We start from the raw sequence: 24,236 nt of genomic DNA on the forward strand, positions 1-24,236 counted from the left end.
GGTTATTTTAAGTCGTTTTTTGAGCTCTGTAGGTCAATCGTGACGATGAAGATGAGTGGTGAGGTGAAGTGATGAAACAAGATTCGAAAGTCACGCAAAACAACATAATGGCGGACGTAGCAGAAGGATGGCAGTCAAAGGATAATTAAGTACCACAAAGCACTAACAGAATCTCATCACTTCGTTCCTTGTATAACTCCTCCTTTTGCAGCTCAGTCAACCTAACGGTACACACGATGCTACATAACCTAAACAACACTCTCCTTGCTTGTGTTAAAATATAATTGCCGTGCCAGTCTGCACACATACAGAAGTGTCCCTTTCAGTATCTGCCTTCCATCTTGCAAATCATGGCCACCGGCTGTTTTCGCACGCACGCCTAACATGCAAAGTCACTTTCGCTTGCAAAATCTGTTTGCTGTGGGAGACAAACAGCTCACTCTGTTAAATGAGGAAGTTAAATATGAGAACCGTTCGTTTGCTCTCGACTCCTACGTTCTTCATGAGTGTCGTGTTCATCTTCTATCCTTGGGTTCTCCCACACGCTTCTGCCAAGCACTCTGCAACTTTATCTTCATATTCTTTATTCACCAGATTAAGGTTTTCATTGGTTGATTTACTGCATTTTACTTCGATTTTCTGTCACTAAAAATCCGACATTTCTTCTCATACTTTATCCTCGAGATCATCAACAACGCAGATGATTCAATTCCTAGTTAGAAAACATGCATCAGACAAGAATGACATCTACATAAGAAGATTCAGTCCACAGATTACATAAACAGTTACATACAACTTACTACGAAAATAGCTCCATCATGGCTGTTTTAATTAAATGTTTATAGGTGTATTATTAATATTATTATTATTATTTTACAGTGTGTCTACCAGTCAAGAATGTCAAGAAAAAGTAAAGAAATCAAAAGGTAGGTCAAGAAAGTCAAGAAATGATGCTTGTGGTCAAGAAGTTTTGTTATTTTTTACAGTATAGTAAACTTTACATTGTTGTATAGTACCTGTACTGGGATTTGATAAAATGTAATATTTGTAAATCTAAAATTGTATTGACTTGTAGTTTGTTCACTTTGTTTCTTAATAAATACATTCTTGTATGCGTGAAGTTTTGTAAAAATATTAAAGTAATGTGGCCATTCCCCATCCCGGATGAAGTCTGAATCATTGATTTTTACATGCAAGCAAGTATAAATTTATTGTTAAAGGACATCCTCAGTTTTCATATTAAGCGGCCTTGTGGTAGGGTTTTTCCTTGAATAAAGGTATATATTTCCTTCATTTCCAACTATACCTAAGCAGGGGGCGATTAAATAAATGTTAATAAAAAGGAAGAAAAGGTCAAGAATGAGGAAAGAAAGAAATGTCAAGAAATTTGGATTTGTTATTTTGGTAGACGCCGTGTTTTATTTGGACCTAGCATATTTTAAGCCGTTTTCGTCCATTATAATATTCATAAATTACACATAATTGCTTTACATTACAAATATCCGTCTTTCCTCCCTATTTTACAGACATTGGATTCACAAAGAAAAACATTCCCCTTTACAATTCTATGTTACACATTCTTAAAAATGTTAACAAGCTATAAACCCATCCGAAAATCCGGATTGACAACAGAACTTGTCAAATTTATTGGGAAGTGAACCTTTAAATTATATAAAGTTTTATGTAACATATTTATCTCTCTATTATATTTTGGGCATTCCAGTATTATGCGCGTCTGCACTTTCCCAGTCACATTCACAATGTTTATTATTAGAATTCTGAATAAATGTTGCCAAGTACATGAATGACCCGATCTTAGTCTGTTAATTAATACAATTACTTTTATTGTGCCATTGACATGATGAAACCATGGTTTGTGTAACTTGAATTCAGTAAATGATCTGTATGATTCTCCAAGTGTTACAAGTTCATTTCGACATCAATCAAACTACTCATTCAAAACTTTCTTCTTCACTCCAGGGAGAAGATTTTGTAGGTGTAACACTGTCGTGTTTGCCATGTTTGTTGTTGACCATGGAAACGGACGTTGCTAGGGAACTTAAAGAAAGGTTATTTTCACCCTGAAAACTAGGTAAGTGATACTTAAAGTTTCGTATTTCCAAATATGGGCGCATTGAATTCGTTCATATAAAACGTGTAGCTATTGTGAAACGGACAGTACTTACCCAGTTTATTATTAGGAAATATACATAATATTGTGAGAATTTGTACAATATTAGAGCACATTCACACATAACGTTGCGTTCTAAACTTTTCGGAAGAATCGATGTATTCACTTGTTTCCCTTCCTTTACTGCTACATGCCGACGTTCTCAAAGTCATTGTGAGCATTGAGGAACGCCGTCTACAGGTATAACATGCGAGCGCACAAGACGTGGCCTAAGGTCACGTTGAAATTGCGCGAGTCTTAACATATGGGACGCCATGAGTACTTTTCTTATTAGTTTCGGATGGAAGGTGAGCAAATTGGCACCAAAATAAGTACACAAATGAAGAAATGTTTGGTCATCGTTTGGGATGGAGATTTTTTAAGTTGAGACTAAAAGAAAACGGTCGCATGAGATTTAAAAGGTAGGTAGAATGCTCGGGGGAGTGCGGATTACTGGAGGAAGGTGTAAGCTTCGGCTTGATATAGCAGATAGCTCCATATTCACTTCCATGTACGCCATATTCTCACCGCGAATAACTATTGGCAATTTATTCCTTTCATTGTTATGGAATGAAAAGTTGTGAAAAGTCGGATACATTTTATTGATGGTCATTTCTTTATTCTTCTACCTTCTACCCTAGTTTACTCTCATCTATCGGATCGATCTACGTTTTAGTTCATGAAAGGTTTATCTAAATGTACCTGTGTAGGTGAAACCTTGAATTGCAAATGAGTGATAATCTGTGCATCTTGCGGGTGAAGGCAATAGGCAGTACTCACAAGGCCAACAAAAGAAATCATGTTCTGGAGGCATAGTCAAAAGGGGGAGGGGGGGACAAAATGATAAGACACAATCTAATAGACATCTTCATCGTCTCGGTTAGCCAAATAGTTGAAGAAAAACGACGCTAATAAGAAAAATGCAGTTCTCAAAGGTGTCATTAGAGATTGGAGTAAATGGCAGATACAAAATATATCAGGAAGGCAGTCTATGCACAATAGAATACAACTAATTAATCGAAAGATAACTGAATTAATGAGTATCGTAAACTATGAAGTATCGTTTCCAAACTAATTCTGCAAAATGTTTGCAAATGGTTTTTAGTTTCTTTAATAAATGACTGCCAAATACAAGCAATGTTCGCCAATGACTTCGCAAACGTCGGAAAAGTCGAAACGGATCTATGCATAAAAGCCTACGTTTTTAGTAGGAAAGGACAAGTAGAAAATTTGTTCAAATTCCATTCCCCAATATTTATCGCCATTCTACAAACGTTGCCTTTTAGTTCCACTTATTGATAATAGCCCTACATTCCCGTCCGACAACAGAGACTACCTGAGGAAACATCCCAATAAAATCTTTTCATGCTATCGTACGACCTTCAGGGTTTAACGTACCCACCGGCGTTGGATCGAAGCCTCTGGTGTCTGCGAATGAGGCAATTTCCAACTGATTGCAGGGTGCTACCTAAGGTGAAAGTTGCCATGGTGAGAAACTCTGGGGATACCGTTAAGAGGCGAACTTTGCCACGGCTTACTTCGCAGACATGCGACAGTCTTAGCGAGCCAACACCTTGTGGTGGGAGCTGCAACGGACAGTCAAGGTGAACTGGAAAGGACCGCGCCCTGTTTTTATATAGCGATATTGCTTAGCGGCAAATCTCTCAATGCCGAAGCAAGTTCAGTTGCCTATATTCTCGTCGGGAACTCCGGCTGTGACTCACTTGCCTGTCTCTGTTTTGTTGGAAGGGAAGGCCTACCCTAACTTTACGAAACCGCTCGTTCGGAAAACATGTATCATTACCTGTCCTCTCATAATAGACGTTATGTGAGATCACAATAGCATTTCAAGAAAATTTCATGTCAAATCAGTTGATGATGTGCACTTTAATACACAGTTGTAATATTTTATTTGTATTATCTGATTTTGCATAACTTTTTGTCTCTAATCTAAGAGACGATGAGAATGACAAAAAGTTCAATTCCCTCCTCATGCTAAGATAGATCTGCGTTGGTCTGGTCGGTAGGGCGTCTGACTGCCACGCGGGAGACCGAGTACGATTGCCAGGGTGGCTGATCTAAGGTCGGAACTTTTTCCGGCCTTGTCCCCGCATAAAGCGACTCCTCAAATCAATGGATACCTGGGGGCAACCCCGGGGGGTACAGGCGGCCGAAGCGTGGTGCCGATCACATCACATCCAAAATATGGCCGAGATCGGGGGCTCTACCCCAACATCCCCTAAATATGCCTTCACGGCACGGTGCTATATGCGTGGGGAACTTTACCTTTACCATGGCGAGACAGACTAATCTGGAATCCGGACCATTGTGGAACGTGCCTCAGCCGAAGACCCTTGATTACAAGATGGCAACTTTATCATTACGTCATCTAGGAAGCACTCGCGATAAGAAAAAAATTATGATCAGATGAGACTGATAACGGGACACACACAAAGCAATGCCTAGACCAAGACTCCAAACAGGATCCTTTGGTGACGAGATCTTGAGTAGACCACTCGACAACCTAGGCGGGTTATGCATACTCTAGAATCAAAGTTTGAAGGCATGAGAAGATAATGTGGAAGTCAGTAAAACAGGAATAATATGGTGCTGTGCTTCATATTTATGTGTTTATATTGTACACATCTAGAATTCTTAATGCAACTATGTCGTGAATTTAACAGTTCTCAAAAATAATATTTATGCTGTACTATTGGTGAGCTTGACCACCTTATCAATGAACAACCTGCATCGTGAAGACATTGTCATGTAGAATCATCTGATATGGGTACAGTAAAGTTCTCTGTTAGATCAAGAAAATTTAGCCCAATGTTTCTGCAACAGTAACGAGTGGCGACTTTCTGGAAATGCAAAATTTACTTTTTGTTGTGGCTTCAATTTCAACGAAGCTAATTGATTGAAATATTGAATAAATGCTCTTGGTCCTTGTGGAGGACAGCTTATTCAACATTGTTTGGGGACATCCTCCTCCAATATATATAAAGCCCCAATCCCACCACTCACTGACAAATGTTCTCCATGAAGGATGCCCCGGAGGCAAAACAATGCTCGATTACGACCCCCAATGAAATTGTCCCAAAAGACAGAGAAAATTTAAAAAATCACTCAATTAACCCTTTTTAAGGGTGAAAATGTCCCTTTTTTCACGTCCTTAGCAACCCGTTTCCATGGCGCATTTTTTGCCCACATTGTTTGTTTCATTCTTCATTGTCTAGCTATAATGTTTCTCACAGATCAGTAACTTACAGATGAATTAACTCCTGGTCAGAAAAGGTACGCGTACTTCAAACAAGGAGTGACATCTACATGAGGAGATTCAGTCCAGATATAGATATTGGTACTCAGTACGAAAATATCTATATGGTGGTTGTTTTAATTAAATGTTTAGAGCTATAACAAACAATTCTTTACAGTTTGCCATGTTTGTTGTTGACCATGGAAGCGGACGTTGCTAGGGAAATTGAAGAAATTTTACTTTCTCCCCGAAAACTACGGTGAGTTATGCTTGAATTTTCTTATTTCAAAATATGAGCGTCAGAATTTATTAGAGAGGCAAAAAAAAGGTAAAGTGTTCCCCTGTGCATAGCACCACGCCATGAAGGCGTATAGGGGGTGTGGGGGTAACAAGGTATGAATTTAAGGGGAATAACGGTTAACAATTATTTTTCAATTACGTTTAAAAATGTGAAAATGACAATGGACGTAAATATTGCTTTTCCAATTTCGTGTCGCTATTGAATTAGCTTATCCAAAACGGATATTACTTATCCAATTTATTGTAAGAAAGTACACAATAATAGAGCCCGTACACACATAACGTTACGTTCTAAACTATTCAAATAAGCGAACATACTTACTCGTTTCCCTTCATCCAATAATACACCCCGATATTTCCAAAGGCATTACGAGCATTGAGGAGCCCAAAAAGTTGCCGAAGGTCACGTCTGCGCGAGTTCTTATTATATAACGTAAGTGAGCGCTGTAGACAATTGTACGCACATTTCCTACCTTCCACCGGGTAAAACTTTTTATGGTTGTAACATTCGTTATGGATTTTCGCGGATATATTTTCGAATATTACACCTTATCCTCGTTGCCAAAAGTGCTTTCGCTCAGTTTTCACTGCAATGTACAGTAGTAACAAGGAACAATAATCACCCATGTGCCCTATCCTCGCCACATAACAGCCGATTCCATGCCCGATTTTCGTTGCACATAAATTTTGTAAGGTGGTTTACAAGTGGTCTCAATTCGGAGACACAGCCAACCTAATCAGAAATGGACATTCGGTCAAGACTGGTACGACGTATCGAGAGGAAAAGAGGTCGATCTTTCTTCGATAAGTTGCACGCCCCCAACAGAATTGAAACGTATGATTTATAAGAATGATCCGGGGTGAAAGTGGTTGCCTAAACAGCAACCCAAAAATCGAAACTTAACAGTATAGTTATTGAAGGCCACGTACACTCTCTTGGCCTCGACGGCGAATTGTCACGGAAAGCAAGCACACAATAAGTAAATAAAGTATACACTGTCTGTAACGAGCTTCCTGGGTTTTTGCAGATGACTCAAACAGATGAGCGAAGGGGTTCATTTTCGATGATTCATCAGGAACTTCTTCCTTCTCGCGGATGCCAAAACCCGCCTACACCACCTTGGAAATCATTCATCTGCGGAACCATCAAATTATGGCCGTTGAGAGCGGATCAAACTGCCGGAGAGAAACGACTCCAGCAGCCTCGAAGGAAAGCCTCTGGCCAATTCCAGCAGTCCTGTTTCCTGCGCAAGGACGAACGGCAACTTTGCGTAAGGGGGCATTGAAAAAAGCCGCCTAACTGGTCCAGAAACGTGCATACCTTCAACAGGAACTAGACTCCAATTCCTCTCGATGGCTCTGTTTTCAGACCTCGTTCCCCCTTAAGTCAAAAGTTATTTCGTGAGATTTGACATTCTATATGTGATGAAGTCTGCGGTTGGAAAGGAAATAGAATATGTTTTGATAAGGCAATAAGAAAATATTAATTAATAGTTGTGGTCTAACTACCGGGTAAAGGTCCAACACAAAAACAACTGACACTCGTCGAATATCCGCTTTCGGTTTTGCTACCTTGCTCATCTTGTGAGCGCATATTTTGGACATGCTCGTTCTGTGCATTTTTCTGTTTCACTAGTTTATGAACAGGTCAATATGATGCATCATTTGAATCGACTGTAGTGGTGATACGATTCTCCAATTACTTTAAGTGATTATGTCTTTGTTCTTTTCGTTTAGTGTGTGAATCGTTCATTACATGCTCCCAACCAGAGATATCAGTAACGACAAAGATGATGTGAGTATCGAAGACACGAAACATTCTTTGAAGTATACACATCAATCTATTGTTCCAGTGACAATTTTAAAAATAAACGATAGCACAGTCGCAACCGAAAAACATAATGTATAATTCGATTCGAAACTGAACCGAGGGTGCAGATTTCGATTTCCAACTTAGCTACGTGTGTAAAGTTCGATTCCACGCTGAATTGACCCCAAAGAGTTCGATTCCTAAATGAACGAACAGTGCAAAGTTCGATTGAGCTGAACGTATAGTTGATGTGAGATTCCGTTGGACCTTTGGCCTGCGCCAGCGAAGCCTTTTCTAAGATTCCTCTCCCTACGATGTAATTTTTCAGAATTTGGAATATCACAGTGTTTATTTTCAAAGGAGAGAAATTTTCGAAAACTGCTTCGCTGACGTCAGCCAAAGGTCCAGCGAATCACGAACTCCTACATTTCGAATTAAATGAACAAATCGTTGAACTGAATCATTGTCCTCGCAAGACAGAGAAAAAATCTTCTGCATCCCTGCGCAGCATCACGACCCGCATTCCTGTCGCGGACACGTAGCCCGGCTGTGCACAGCACCACAAAGGCAATCCGTCACCATGGCAATCCCCGAACGCCTTCCCTTCCCGCACGTCCCAAGAAGATGGACGATGCTTGGGTTCGGCAAACCAGCCACCTAACTCAGGCAGAAGATTACAGCGACGACCTTGCAGCCATCCTGAGATCATGAACCATCGTTAGTTCCAGCTGATGACGTCATCCGGTGTCGTCACGGAACACGAAGTTCAAGGACACCCTCTTTGGAGCCATCCGAAGTTATTTTTAAGACAATGCACGATCATAAACAAGGCTGTTTCAGGAGGTCCGAGAAGATGTGCGTTCGAGATTCAAACCAATTAAAAAAGCTAATCAAAACTGCAACAATGGTCCAGAGAGAGATGGCTTTGTCTTCTTCTTGGTGGTTTCTTTGCAAGTACATCTGGTGTTTATGCTGTCACGAGAGCAGATTCCACGGAGCGTGCAAATTCAAAGCCTTTCGTTACGGTTTGTTGATGAAGCCCTAAAACTTGCTATAATATTTTTAAGAGATGAAAGAAGTAAGCGTATTGTTGTTACCTGAAGGAGCAACACAACGCTGACCTGCAATCTTAACATAGGAGCTTCAATGCCATGCAGAGGAGAAAGTAATATACTGATTGTCTTGGTGGTCATTTGTTTATATTCCGTAACTAATTGCCGTGAATATGTTTGCTCCAGTTCTTTAACGGAGATCTATTATCCGACTGCAGGTCTTGAACAAAGTGTTTCGACGAACTTCTTGTTTCTGGATGTGATATTAGAATTTTTAATACTACAGTTGTTTATCTACAGAAGTGTTATTTGTACTCATTTAGTGGCTTAGGATTCATATTGGTTATAATCCAGGACTGAGCTACTAATGTACTACCAAGGTACTACTTTGGTTTTCCTAACAATATCGTGTTAGAAAGTGGAAGCTATAAAATAATTATGAAGTATATGCCAAGACAGAGAACAGTAAGATCGAATTCTAGATATAATAAACTATCTGAATAGAGTAATACTTAATTCGGAGAGATCCACTTGGCGGCAATACACCGTCTAAATACAGTGGATCCTGTCCTGGTGGTAAGACATTTGTAATTAAAGTAGTGATGTACTGCCTAAATGTAATAGATTCTCTTGTAATGGCAATGCATCGTCTAATTACAGTGGCACAGCATCATCTAAATATATAAGATCCCACACTAGCGGTACATTTTCTAAACATAGTGGCTCCTGCCCTAGTAGTGAGACATTGTTTAAATATAGTGGCATTACACTGTCTAAATGTAGTGGATATTGTCCTTTTCCTAGGGGCAACAAACATACCGTTTAATCATAGGGCCAATACGCTGTCCAAGTAAGGTGAATCCTGTGGTATTAGCACTGCACTATCTAAATATAGAGGATCCTACTAGCAGTAAGACATTGTCTAAATATAGTGGCAATGCACCATCTAAATACAGTACATCCTGTCCTAGTGGTAAAACATTGTCTATAAGAAATGGTAATACACCATCTAAATACAGTGGATCCTGTCCTAGTGGAAAGACATTGTCTTTATGAAGTGGCGTAAATATAGTGGATCCTGTCCTAATGGTAAGCCATTGTCTTTATGAAGTGACAATGCACCATCCAAATATAGTCGATCCTGTCCTAGTGGTAAAACATGGTGCATTACCACTTCATATAGACAATCTAAATAAAGTGGACCCTGTCCTAGTGGTAAGACATTGTCTTTATGAAGTGGCAATGGACCATCTAAATATAGTGGATCCTGCCCTAGTGGTAAAACATTGTCTATATGAAGTGGTAATGCACCATCTAAATACAGTGGATCCTGTCCTTGTGGAAAGACATTGTCTTTATGAAGTGGCAATGCACCGTCTAAATATAGTGGATCCTGTCCTAGTGGTAAAACATTGTCTATATGAAGTGATAATGCACCATCTAAATATAGTGGATCCTGTCCTAGTGGTAAAACATTGTCTATATGAAGTGATAATGCACCGTCTAAATATAGTGGATCCTGTCCTAGTGGTAAGCCATTGTCTTTATGAAGTGGCAATGGATCATCTAAATATAGTGGATCCTGTCCTAGTGGTAAAACAATGTCTACATGAAGTGGTAATGCACCATCTAAATATAGTGGATCCTGTCCTAGTGGTAAAACAATGTCTACATGAAGTGATAATGCACCGTCTAAATATAGTGGATCCTGTCCTAGTGGTAAGACATTGCCTATATGAAGTGGCAATGGATCATCTAAATACAGTGGATCCTGTCCTAGTGGTAAAACATTGCCTATATGAAGTGATAATGCACCATCTAAATACAGTGGATCCTGTCCTAGTGGTAAGACATTGTCTTTATGAAGTGGCAATGGATCATCTAAATATAGTGGATCCTGTCCTAGTTTAAAACATTGTCTATATGAAGTGGTAATGCACCATCTAAATACAGTGGATCCTGTCCTTGTGGAAAGACATTGTCTTTATGAAGTGGCAATGCACCGTCTAAATATAGTGGATCCTGTCCTAGTGGTAAAACATTGTCTATATGAAGTGATAATGCACCATCTAAATATAGTGGATCCTGTCCTAGTGGTAAAACATTGTCTATATGAAGTGATAATGCACCGTCTAAATATAGTGGATCCTGTCCTAGTGGTAAGCCATTGTCTTTATGAAGTGGCAATGGATCATCTAAATATAGTGGATCCTGTCCTAGTGGTAAAACAATGTCTACATGAAGTGGTAATGCACCATCTAAATATAGTGGATCCTGTCCTAGTGGTAAAACAATGTCTACATGAAGTGATAATGCACCGTCTAAATATAGTGGATCCTGTCCTAGTGGTAAGACATTGCCTATATGAAGTGGCAATGGATCATCTAAATACAGTGGATCCTGTCCTAGTGGTAAAACATTGCCTATATGAAGTGATAATGCACCATCTAAATACAGTGGATCCTGTCCTAGTGGTAAGACATTGTCTTTATGAAGTGGCAATGGATCATCTAAATATAGTGGATCCTGTCCTAGTTTAAAACATTGTCTATATGAAGTGATAATGCACCATCTAAATACAGTGGATCCTGTCCTTGTGGAAAGACCTTTATGAAGTGGCAATGCACCGTCTAAATATAGTGGATCCTGTCCTAGTGGTAAAACATTGTCTGTATGAAGTGATAATGCACCAAAAAGTGGATCCTGTCCTAGTGGTAAGACATTATCTTTATGAAGTGACAATGCACCATCTAAATATAGTGGATCCTGTCCTAGTGGCAATGAGTCTTCTCAATATAGTGCTGTTAAAAATGAGACACCAACTGTATTCTCTCCAAAGGCAATCTCTGATGACAACACATTCTCTAAATACCTAGTACCGTCGTTACTTTAATTCTCCTATGGATTGCACCTGAAAAGTTGATTATTTGATTCCGAAGACCTTGGGTTATAAGTATCGTGCCCGGAAGTTGATTATAGTTGCTCTATAGAAGTAGGGAAGTAATATATATTTTAAATATTTGTTTTAGCGGCCCGAATCGACGCTCTGGCGCTTCACATTATCACTGCTTCCTTGTATAACATTCGTTGTATTGTTCCTCTTCAATCACTACTCACATCATTCTTTCTTCCTTTTCTCACAATTTTTCCCGTTGTTTATAGCATTTTTCTAGGTCTGTAACTTATGCATGACCAAGACTGTTGTCACGACAACGCCAATGATTATTGCCGACGCGGAGTGCTTTCAGAAACCAACAATAGAAAGACGCTCTCACCGCATTAAAAAGGAAACCGATAACATCGCTCGTTTTGGAAAACTTTGAAGGAAACGGTGAGTTTCACTTGTATGTTTTTTCCCCCTCTGCAGGACAACCTAGTTACCATACCGCTCATGTGAATGTAGCAATCGGAAAGAAGAAATATTAACAATGCCTAATCAAAGAGCCTCTCTTCCCGGAGTTTCCCCTCCAGCTGATTGGACGGCGGAAGACCAAAAAAATCTTAGGAGGTGTCGCAACGTGGATTTCGCTTGATTTCCCACGCCACCAAAGCAGAAACTTCATTTCCCTGCCAGCCTTGGATTCGCGACTCCCACACGGAAGCTGTTGTCGCTTCAGAGGCCGCAGATATTGCCATGGGATGCCGGCGGAGAGAACCAACCGACAGACGGTTAATGTAAGCTGAAGTCATCTGGATGAGAAGAATGATGCAAGGAGAGATTTCTGACGCTAGATCATCCTTACCATTGAGACGAAGGCAAACAGAAACCGCGATGACGATGTGCGCGTCACTGAAAGTACCGAGGTGTTCTTCCGAGGACTTTGCTGATGATCTCAGCCTGATGATATAGCAATCTTCAGGGTAAAGTGGTGTGAAGGCAGCGCCTACGTAAGATCTATAAATGTCTGACTGGTTATATACCAGGCGGGGGGGCATTAAATTTCTTTGTGTTCTTTGTGAGTGTCTATTCATCTACCATGATATCATCGCTCATCCTCACCGTCGTGATTATCCAAAAGAGGGATAAAAGCGACAATAAATAAACTTAAATGTATTAGTTCTACTGCTACACCGGTAACTCTGGTTTCATTCCAGGGGGAGAGTGGTCCTAATCAATATCTTTTCCAAAGCGGCTCTTGACTTTGCCTAGTATTAATGGGTACGTGGGGTTGATACGAGTGTAGAAATCACGTTGTGGCTTCAAAGTGATGCCACAAGTACGTAATCGATATCGTCACTATGCAAGGACGAGGGTACAAAAGGGGAAGGTGAGGAATCTGGCAAGATCCTTGAAAAACAAAAGAACATCGCGACCTTCGACTTCACTAGTGATTCACACAAACAATATTCTCCCCATTTACATCATCACTCGTATATTTCCTCTTTTGACACGAAAATAGGGTGCATAATCGTCATGTGCTAAGAGGGCATTGCTTAATGGAGGTCTCTCCTTGCTATCGGTGTCTATTCTTGGCATTCATTAGAAGACGGGCGGATCAGCTTCGATACTGTACGTTGTCTTAGGACCTTCCTTTAGACACGAACAATGAATTTTGAAAATAAATGCTTCTTCACTTAAATATAGGTTTTCCATCATTTCTACTGGAGGCGAAGCAAAGGTATGTGTGGGTTATCATAAAAAAATATGCACAGTAGTTAGGATAGTGCATTATGACGCAAGAGGTCCCGGGTTCGAATTCCGGACTGGACATGGGTGTTCTTTATGAGTGTCCATTTATCTATTTCATGATCATTAATCATCCTCATCGTCACGATTATCAAAAAGTGGGATAAAAGCTACGTTAAATAACAAAAAAATATTACTTCTACGTTACCAGTTGCAAGAATTACAAGATTGGTAAATAATCTATTTTGTCCCTCAAATCCCATTTATCACTACACCTCATCAGAGCATGACAAACCTCTTGACTCGATTTCTGATTGAACGCCCACCGTGTTTTACAAGTGTCCAAAGCTCGTTCTGTACAGTCACGAGTAGAAAATGCTTTGTAGTTAATATAAAATACGCACAACACTGTTCATCAACTACGCAACCCTTATGAGCCGGCCCCCGTGGCGGAGTGGTTAGCACATCGCGCTACAGCGCCAGGGGTCCTGGGCATGGATGTTTGTGAGTGTCCATTCATCAATTTCATCACATCATCACTCATCCTTATATTCGCAAATTAGCCAAAATTGGCGCAAAAAGCAAAGTAAAATAAAGCAATTCAATCAATCAACCCTTATGGGGAAACAGCCCAAATACTCAACGAATTGGAACATTGTCTAAAGTCCACCTTATCTACAGATACACTAATCAGGACTGGGCCTACAGTTTAAAAGTGAGTTTACAAGGCGACGAAGTAACAAGCTCATAACGTGAAAACTAAAATATATTTACACAGGCTTTTCTGTATAATGAAGCTTTCTACATTGCATTTCTGTTAATTGCCAGAATGATCCAAACAGGAGATCTTGAAAATTAATCATTTTCTCAAGCAGAGTTATTTTTCCCTCATAATGACAATTTCAGGACAGAAAAAGATATGAAAATCGTAATTTGAAGTTGTATATAACGAATGATATCTGAATCTGTGATTTGCATCCAACAGGTCCCGCTTAATTGGTTCGGGAATAGCGATTTTGTGAAAGAAGTGGAAAAGTGAACTTGGTTGGCAACATTAACAGCCCAGAAATTTGTTCCCAGAAGCTAGAAACATGTGTCCTAATACTGACCACATAATCGCATAATTTTTTTTAGCATTTCATTCCAGTCCTCCTACTCAATCTTCAGATTGGTGGTTATCACAGAAGACAGGACGTCACGCTATGAAAATATGAAACCTTATGTTAGGTCATATATGATGTAAAAATCTGCTGATCGTTAGTACCCAAAATGACTTAACCGTATTTGTCATGAACTCCTTTGCGTGTCAGTAATGATAAAAACCCAGGAATGTCAGATGTCAGGGCGTGATAGCCACTTTTAAGACTTAATCCTCTGTAATCAAAAGCAATGGAAGCTTCTAGAGGGCGTTACTCTAGCCTCGAGCATGAAATGAAGTCATTTGTTGCAACCATAACGATGAGGGGAATTGAAACACGCGGAAGTGCTTAGCCTCGTGGCTATGCATTATAATATGTGATCATTTGCACCCACGCATGGCCTGCAAAGCATATCTGTGTAAAACCTGCCTGATTGTGGATAGTGCCATGATCAATTTACCACATGAGATGGCCTCAGTCAATCATTCAAAATAATAAAAAAAAACATACTGTTGTAGTAAGCATTACGTCTGTTATTGAATTATCAGATTTTAATGAATGGATGAATAATTATGTGATATCACTCGAATGATTTAATGCATAACTGTTACAATATATAAACTTGGGTATTATGGGGTGTAAAACATACCTGATGGATTACAATCAAACGTCCCTAAAGACATTTTATATATAAATCGAAATGAACGAGGTCCTACTAAACTTATTTTTAAATATTCTTACACGTAACAAAACGTGTACACAATTTGAGAGTTTTTTCGAGTTTTATTATTATTGTTTCAAGTTCATCTTACGCATAGTTAGGTTAATCGGTTAATTTTTGCAGACTTCAAGTGCCGTTTGCTAACATTAAGAATGGGAGGCGTAACTAAAATTTATCAGAATATCTACAGAAAAAGATTCTTTGCGAAGTTAAAGAATTTAAAGAATACGCTAAATACAATTTAAGGGTGTATTGAGGCGATGTTCTGAAAAGTGTAAAAGACATCAAGGCTAGTGGTGTGTCCAGGATTTTCGTAAAGGTGGGGGGGAGGGGGTGGCTTCTTTTTAGTTATTAGTTCGTCAGCCTCACATTTCCCCATCTTCCCTTGTCTTTTCTTATATACTGAGCCAAAAGAGGAGTGTATAACCCCCAACCCCTTCCAGTGGCGTGCCTAGGATTTTCAAAAGGGAGGGGTTATGTATACTTTTTCTTGGTAGTTAGCCCTCATTTTGTCATATTTTCCTAACTTTGACGTTCTTCTTTTAGGAATACTGGGCCAAAGGGGGGGGGGGTTATAACCCCCACCAACCCCCCCCTTGGGCACGCCACTGACCCCTTCCCTGGGCACACAACTGATCAAGATGAACGACTTTCAGAAAGAACTGCGTTTGCACGAAACGAACTCGTTGATACAATATCCACAATCGCCTCCCCGATGATAGTGATAACGTCATCGCCTTGTTATCAAGAGGTCCCGGGTTCGATACACGGTGTAGGCCCATGCTTCAGTTCTCACCAAAAACTGTAGGGCCAGTCGCGATTAGCCTTTATGGTTAGTTCAGTTCAGTTAGTGTGTGGTTCCTAAGGCCTAAAGGAAACACGGTCTACGAATTTCATGGAGCTTCGTGAGTAGCAGCTGAAAATTAAATATTGGAACAAGAAGGAAAAGGAAGGATTTTGTGGGGGCGTCTTCAAATATTAGTCAGAGATGACGTCAGAAAGTCAGTGGCAGCTGCAGCAGGGAGTGATGATGTAAATGGGGAGAATATTGTTTGTGTGAATCACTAGCGAAGTCGAAGGTCGCGATGCTCTTTTGTTTTTCAAGGATCTTGCCAGATTCCTCGCCTTCCCCTTTTGTACCCTCGTCCTTGCATAGTGACGATATCGATTACGTACTTGTGGCATCATTTTTGAAGCCACAACGTGATTTCTTTATTGCGAGATCGTGTTCAGGATGCGGAGAGTGAGCCATCATAAGAAAAGTTGCGAATATATTGATCTTTGGCCTTCTGTTGGGTATGGTGAGGCTACACGTTTCTAAAAAAAAACAAATGACAGGATGATTACAACTGTTGCCTTGATAGTGATTAGTGATTGTGGTTTACGTCTTTTTTGATGCGACGATGTGCATCGATGATGAATCCAGCACCACATGCAAAATATCTAGGAAAATATGCATGCAATTTCAACACAAATTGATAGTTTGCAAGGAAATTACCTACCAACCGTTTCAAAAGAATCATGTATACCCTGTCCCAGCTAACTGTGAAGCAAGGCCTCGCATGGCGTCAGAGAAGCTAGGCAAATCTATTGGCCGGAGTGAAGCAGTAGACGCTGGTGGGAAGGCTGGTAACTTCAGTCGCTTCCCCCCCCCCTCCACGCAATTCCGTTCCTCTCTCGTGTTCATTGGTGGAGCCGTCGCGTCACTCCTTGCGCAGACTTGTTTTCGTTTGCCTGCTCCACAGTTAGCTGAGATGGAGTATAGACACTACACTACTTACATAGAAACTTAATAGTAAGGGAATGTAAAAAAGAATATTGAAAAAAGTAAATGGTTTGGAAAGATGGTTAATGAAATATCTTGGAAGTAACTTATACACAAAGTGTAAACAGCCGTGGAGACTTTGTGTACAAAGTATGTGTATTATTGTTCAAAATTAGTGTTGCGACTGTAATTTTTAGTTGAGGATGAATCTTAATGTATTAGGCTACTATACGGTTCATATGCTTATAAAGGTGATAGAAAAAAGGCACGTTTTCTCGATCTTTTTGTTGTACATTTACTTTAAAATGTAGATTAGAATTTTCAAAAAAATTAATTAACTGTATTCTTCTACGGTCTGTAGATCTAACAACAGCAGAAGTATGTAGCTGATTTGTGTCTCTCGCATACACTTGTTTCGACATTCCACTTTTTGCCACTGCATCAAATTTTGGCACTAATTTTTCAACAGTGTCGGCTAAATGTGACACGTTAGTTTCCAAATGGCAAATAATCTGGATGGGATTAAACCTAAACTGTGCGAGATATGCATTCCGAGACCAGCGACTTGATAAGCAACCCACATCCCACACGACTTTCAACGTTTGTAATTCCACCGACATACTGCCGAATTTCCATGAAATTAATACCAAGCACTGCGTCCACACAATGCAAAATGCACATTACCCAACCAGTTAACTGAAACGATAACTTTCCAATTGCTGATTTGCATTAAGAGCCTTAGCAATTGGACCCCGCCCCTGAATCTGGCATGGAGATGAAGTGTTGCCCACTTTTAAAACCGAAGACTGTGATTTACGTCAGCCGGAGTAGCAGTTGCCGGAGATTGACCCAGATCTCAAGCACCATGAAAATTGCGGGACGGACAGGCCCCCACTGGGCCTGACCAGGAAACTGGGTTCGCAGAAGGCTATTGGCCAGTAATTATACAATACGCATTGTATACCAATCCGTCTTCTTCGCATGGTCTTATTGGTTAAGAATTCACCACCTCTGATACACACATGTTTTTGAGTTTCCGAAGTTTTCATCAATATTACAACAAGCAGCTTGGACTTGCATCAGAAACAACTTTCTTGGAAGCTCTGTTTTGTTTTTAAATGCCGCATCAATGTTTTCGAATTCTCAAAGGAAATCCTTCTGGACATTTTCCTAGAGCCGCATTTGCGAACTTTGTTGTCCAGATATTTGCCATAGCAAATAACTTTGCCAGAATACAGGATTCGTGGAAGGCTATTGTCATCGATATTACCATAAGATCAAGCTTTGGGCTTGAATCAGAAACTATATTTGGGTTTAAAAAATTGCGTCGATTTTTCCGAATTCTCAAGCAGTAGATCCTTAAAGAAATCCTCCTAGAACCATGATCAAATTTGTGTGGGATCGACATCAGTTTTTTGTCGTTGAAAATAGCCTTAGTTGTAGCGAGCGTCGTCACCACTACATTAGTACAAATACCCAGGCAATAGAACATGCAGTGCTGATGTCCTAAATGTGCGAGGGATATTTCAAAATGGATTCAGTATTTAAGAAATCGCAATATCGACGCTCATCGTCGAAATTAAACGTATCTTTTATTAATAATTTCTAGCTCACAAACTCAATCACATTTTGGCACAAGCGTGTCGTAACGAATATATTTTATCGTGTTGTATAGAGAAAAACATTTGCTTTCCCATTGTCTCAAACACCCTTAAAAGGGGTTGGCATCATATAAATATCTAATTTCTGGAAACAGAATAGAGAGAAAATACCAAAGTAAAAAGTATCCAGAAACTTTCCAAATAATGAGTGTAGAAATAACTCCATCACGCTCTTCCGGATTTTCAGTCCTCATGAAGGTCAAAGTTGCATAAGAATATATTATTTCCTTTTCCTTTTCTGATGAAATGACATTGCGTCAAACTTTGCAGCAAAATAATGCCCTAGACATCTTGAGAGCTTCCGTGTTGTACCACCAGAGGCATTTTCGTCGGAAAACCAGTGGTGCAAAGAAAGGTAGTGTTTCTCTGAAACCCTCATCGGAAGGAATTTACCTTTCTCTCAGTGAGTAGAAGGTTGCTTGTCGTTCGCCTCTTTGGTGTAAGTCTTCTAGAAATATCGTAATATGAAAGTCAGTATGGAATTATTGACACTGAAATAGGCAAATACCTATACGAACGTGGTTTTCTTCTTTTTCGTCTTCTTTTTTAACTGAAATTGCAGTGGCTAAGCCTGGGATCCCGGTTCCAGTTAAGTCGTTAATATTCTGAATTGTTTCACAACAAATTTGTTGCAAGAATGATCATAAACTGGGCTATTACAAACAATTTGTGGGTACGGAAAAAAATTGGGGGTGTTAGTGGGAGGGCTGGGATATAAGGATAAGTCGCTGTAATGTAGGATAAGAAATATGCAACACACCAATACAAAAGCGAAATTTGTTTAAAATTCATAACAGATCGTGAAATTTTAAATAGAAATATGACTCCGTGAGGATTCAAACCCGGGACTCAGCCTGTAGAGATGTTGCTATATCTCTGATAAAAATAGCAGAGTGCAATATATGAATGATTTCCAATAGAGTATCATTTTGCGTCAAGAACAGACGAAAATTTGTTTTATCCTCTGTCCTCGTGAAGTCTCTCCAAGGTTTTCTAAGAAAAGCTTCATTTAAATTCTCTTTACGCATTTTTTACAGATCGTAAACATAACTCTCGCTTTCACGCCGATTCTCCAATGCATCATAAATTCATAAACGCCCAAGGAACAGACCATGGAAGCCGGCTGGGGCGAAAAAAATGCTAACCTTTTGTTTCCCACAAACTCTTGCAGCCAACCGTATTCAACCGCGCAACAGGTGGTAGGTGAGACCGCCATACCTGGCTATTGAGAAACCCACCCTTCTGATGTCTGCAGTGGGTCTGTCGGCCAGACAGGAAACTCTCCCTTTCTGTCCATTACTCAACCCCGCCGGTTAAAAGGGATGTGCAATGGTGAATGGGAAGGGTTTATGCTAGGGAAAGTTATTGCTATTTCTTTTCGCTCGAGGGTGGAAAAAAGAAGGGTGGTCTCCCAAGGTCAAGTAAAAAATGCTGCCGTTCTTCAGGCTGAAAAGGGCTTTTGTGGAGGCACACCCACCTTCACTTTTCTTATGTTTATGTCCTGGGGGATTCACTTTTCCTTTCCGTTACAAAGGTTGGACAATTTCAAATGACGCAAAGAAGAGGCTAACAATGCCCCATAAAGAAAAGAAGGCAAACTGTCCACTTCTTGTATTCAGTCCTCTTCTTTTTGTATAGACAGACACTTGTGACTAGCCTTTTTGGGAGTTCTGGCAGAACACACTCTACATGTGAAGACACAGACATACAGTTCTATGTAGACAATGCAGACACAAGAAGCAACGTGAAAAGCAGCTTAAAGGCAAGGTTCTATATATATGTATATATATATAAACCCAAGACGATTGTAGTACGGGTACATTCATCACCAAAGCGAGAAAACAGCGAAAACGTTTTCAGAAAATCCTCTCCTCTCGAAAGTCTCTATGATATTGCGTGATAGAAAATTGATTTAAGGGCCAGGAAACTTTTACAAATATCTAGACAACAGTAAAAGTGAATCCATGAAGATTCATTTGAGTGCCTCTGGAAGGAATTGTAAACGGATTTTTTTTCTTCTAGAAATTGGAATATCACAGCGGGTTTCCCGAAAGAAGAAGAATTTTCGAAAACTAATTTGCTGACGACGGCAAAGGTTCGGTGCGACCTGATGTGACGGCCCTGTACATCCGTCAATGTCAATTTTAGGAACCCAAAAGCTACTACAACAGCTTACAAATAAAATGTAAGACCTACCAAAAGGGTAGTCCAGGGCTAGTAAATAAACCTATAAAACCCTTCCTCTCCTTGATAACATGGATTCACAAGATTTAAATAGTGTAAGATATAGACTTTATGGATGTATAGCAGAACCATGGTATATCCCCCCCCCCTCAACGACACAGATATTTAAAAAAAATCGGACTGGGGATAGTAACAATGTAGTATGGACTACTAAAACCGGAATGCCGAAGATTCTGTGTTCATGTCTTACCCAGACCATAGAGATTTCCTTGTGCTTTTTCTATGATCTATTTCAACATCGAGAATTAAAGACGTAGATAAGCGACATGCCTTTTCAAGATCTTAACGATTTCTAACGAATTCAATGGTTGTCTTAACATGAGCAAAAGTATCGTGGGCAAGAATTTCGTGAACCTTTCAACTGGTAGGGGACGGATCTGGGGTCTTTGACCAACGATAAACCGCCACTGACATATCAAAGACGCACAGTGAAGTTAACGGTTCCGGAAACCATGAAACTTTCATACAATTTACATATACATTGCAGTAATCGTTCATATGTTCACATGAACTCTACAAAGGGGACGCGCGGGTATAAAAATGCTGTGGCTAACGTGCCGAAACATTACGGTGAAATTCAGGGAAGATAACTTTCTTTCTGTTAAGTGGGGGGTTATTCAATTATGGGTTTCTGAAAGTTCCTCGAAGATAAACAGAGACTTTCATCACGTCACGGAAACGATTGTTGTGAACGTTATGATTCTTCTCGTAACGCGCTAACACCTCCAAGAGTGCGTATGGGGACATTGCTCCGCCCTACGCAATCTGCAACTCTTGCTGGTAATGCTTTCGTTTACACAGAAGCAAGCCTATATATTACCTGGCACAAGCAATGCCTGAAAGTTACACTCTCGCACATATGCCCACATGCATTAGATTTCGAATATGGGATAAAATGCGTGATTGGTTGCTTATGTTGAAATTCAAAACTGCCTTAACCTTTATCCTAGTAGAATTCACAAAACTACTTCGACTCAGTTTGGCAATTTCGTTCAATTTTGATGATTGTTATGCGGTGGTCTTAGGTTAAAATCTCGGAAATACACGTGGTTCATCCGTTTCATCAATTCATTTTTATCGTTGTGGTTAGCCGAAAGAAGCGTAAAGACGACATAAAAATAACTATGCAATTAGAAGTTCGTTTTACAGAACGATATAATTTTCGTTATGCGTGTACATTTTGAATAAATTAATTTTTATTTCGCAATTTAAATGCATAGCTTATTGTTTCTAATGTAAAGGACAAAGTGTTCTAAACAGTATAACAGGATATTAACGTCTTGCACATTTGAACAATATATATTAATTTTATATATGTATATCCTGCCCGCCAAAAATTAACTAGCGTACGTATAGAATATACTGGGTGTTAGAATACTATAGAGGTCTTGTATACCATGCCGGCCCCTGTGGTGGAGTGGTTAGCACATTGCGCTACGACGCCAGGGGTCCCGGGTTCGAATCCTGGCCTTGGCATGGATATTTGTGAGTGGCCATTCATCAATTTCATCATATAATCACTCATCCCCATCTTCGCAAATTAGCCAAAAGTGGCACAAAAAGCGAAATAAAATAAATCAAATCAAATCTTGTATGCCACGAAGCTGCACCATAGAAGGGCGTTACATGAAGTATTTTCCTTATTAAAGTTTATAAACGATAAAGCGAACGCAGTAATATTTAAACATCTTCAAGCGTCAGGAATGACTACCCGTCCAAAATATAAAGTATTTTATCTATGATCTAGTAGCCAATAGGAAAATCATTGACATTTTATTTTGTGAACCTCAAGCAAGACATTTGACAAGACTTCTAGCTCATGAAAATCATGTATGATTTGACTGTTGGACAGTATTATGATAGGTTCAGTACTGGAGTTTTTGAATTGACATATTTTCTGTATCTATTGGGTTTACTAAATAAATAAGTGAACCTAACCGGTAAGAATGAATTGAATTTTACAGGGTGAGATTTGAAAGAGAAAGAACATGGCGTGGGTGTTTGTAATTTCGCTCCTTGCCTACCATTTAATTCTTACCATGACAACCATTGATGATCATCATAGCAGTAAAGATAGACGACGTTAGAACAGACAAATGGAATAGATGCGAAACATGCAAGCTTGAAACAGTAATGCTTTTGCTTCAGTTTTCCTAAACAGATGGTCATATATTAGTTGAAATTTGCTACTGTGGGCGACATATGTTGCCCTGCATGGTCAATCAAGGTAACGGAACATGTGACGTCAATGGGTGTGTTCAAGGACCTTTGCCACTTATACAGTAGCGCCGCCACGTGAGTGAAGAGAGAGGGAAGGGGCAAATCTAATGTCAAAACCTAACCGTTCATGCAATATGGACAGACGAAATGAGCATATGCAAAGTCTTTACAGAACTAGAATCGTGCACTGGGTAGAAAACAAACTGTGTACTTACCAATAGGAGATTCAGAGCCAGGTTCCTCGCCATTCCTGCAAAGAGAAAGCGAAAATATGGGTCAATGAGACTGATCAAACTGCGTGTGAAAGTAAAGAGCTCAAAGAGTGTCAACGCTAAGGTTGGAAGATGTTTGGGAATGAATGCTTACCGAAGTTTGTCGTCAACCGTCGCACACCGAAATAACGTTCGCGAATGACATCGAGTATTTCCGCTGCAAACACACACCACCAGCTGCACTGAATCACCGACAGAAACGCGATACAATGTGGGAGCGCGCACTTCACCCGTCTCACCTGTTGTCCGCCATCTTAATCTGAGACCAGAGCAGAAGTGGTTCTGCGGAGACCTGCTCGACTACATCCTCCGCAGCAAGCCCATCGTGACGTCACGGCCTGTAGGTGGCGCTGAGGCGGAGTCGGTGACTTAAACGCTGGGGTGGAAAAAGTAGTGAAGGCGATCTCGCTGTCTGATTTATGATAGCTTATCTTCTCTAAGAATCTATCTGTGCCTTCTCTTACCCTCCAATAGTATTAATTCCACACCGTTTTTGTCAAAGTGAACAATATACTTAGTAAGATTACAGTTTCTTTGATTTATGGCAGAAGTACTTCTTGTATAACCATTGATTTTCCCAGAGTTTCCTTAAAGATGTAGCAAGATACGTCTTAATGAACTATGATATAGGCCTTGCAGCACAAAACTTAAAAGTAGTAATTTAAATGATGCAGTAGAAGTGTAGACAAAACTCTCTCCGTTTAGATTTTCTGTACGAAGCAGTTTTTGGCACTTTTCAAACCCTGCAGTCTGAAGAAGAGGAGTTGATAGGAGAGGAATTTCTAAGGTTTTGTTAATTTATGGTATAAGGCATGTAATTGAGACATCTTGGATATTTTGGGGAAATCTATAATTATTTCTCCCTCTCCCTACCCATCAATTATGTTAGAATCAATAAGATGTCTTTGTCAAGTCATGTATTGAAGCTGTGATTTAAACGTGGTGTCAAAAGTAACCTCTCTCTTTTAAACTTAGAAATAAATACTTGGTATGCAGTGG

The 24,236-nt window shown here is 39.8% G+C and overlaps 1 protein-coding gene across 2 annotated transcripts in view; it reads right to left on the reverse strand.

Annotated features, from left to right (window-relative positions):
* The window catches only part of pio (zona pellucida domain-containing protein piopio), a 164,787-nt gene that overhangs the window by 97,575 nt on the left and 42,976 nt on the right, over positions 1 to 24,236 (reverse strand). Inside the window, exons 1-2 of one of the 2 annotated variants that reach the window (XM_083142506.1) lie at positions 23,332 to 23,511; positions 23,181 to 23,215 (exon numbers count right to left, since the gene is read on the reverse strand). In XM_083142506.1, coding sequence (XP_082998632.1) covers positions 23,181 to 23,213 — 33 coding nt within the window. In that variant the 5' untranslated portion in view covers positions 23,214 to 23,215; positions 23,332 to 23,511. Of the gene's footprint in view, positions 1 to 23,180; positions 23,216 to 23,331; positions 23,512 to 24,236 lie in introns of those variants that run through there. The other variant, XM_083142505.1, reaches the window with a different exon arrangement.

Source organism: Lepisma saccharinum, chromosome 21 (genome assembly GCF_977018435.1).
Source record: "Lepisma saccharinum chromosome 21, izLepSacc3.1, whole genome shotgun sequence".
In the NCBI taxonomy this organism is placed as follows: Eukaryota; Metazoa; Arthropoda; class Insecta; order Zygentoma; family Lepismatidae; genus Lepisma; species Lepisma saccharinum.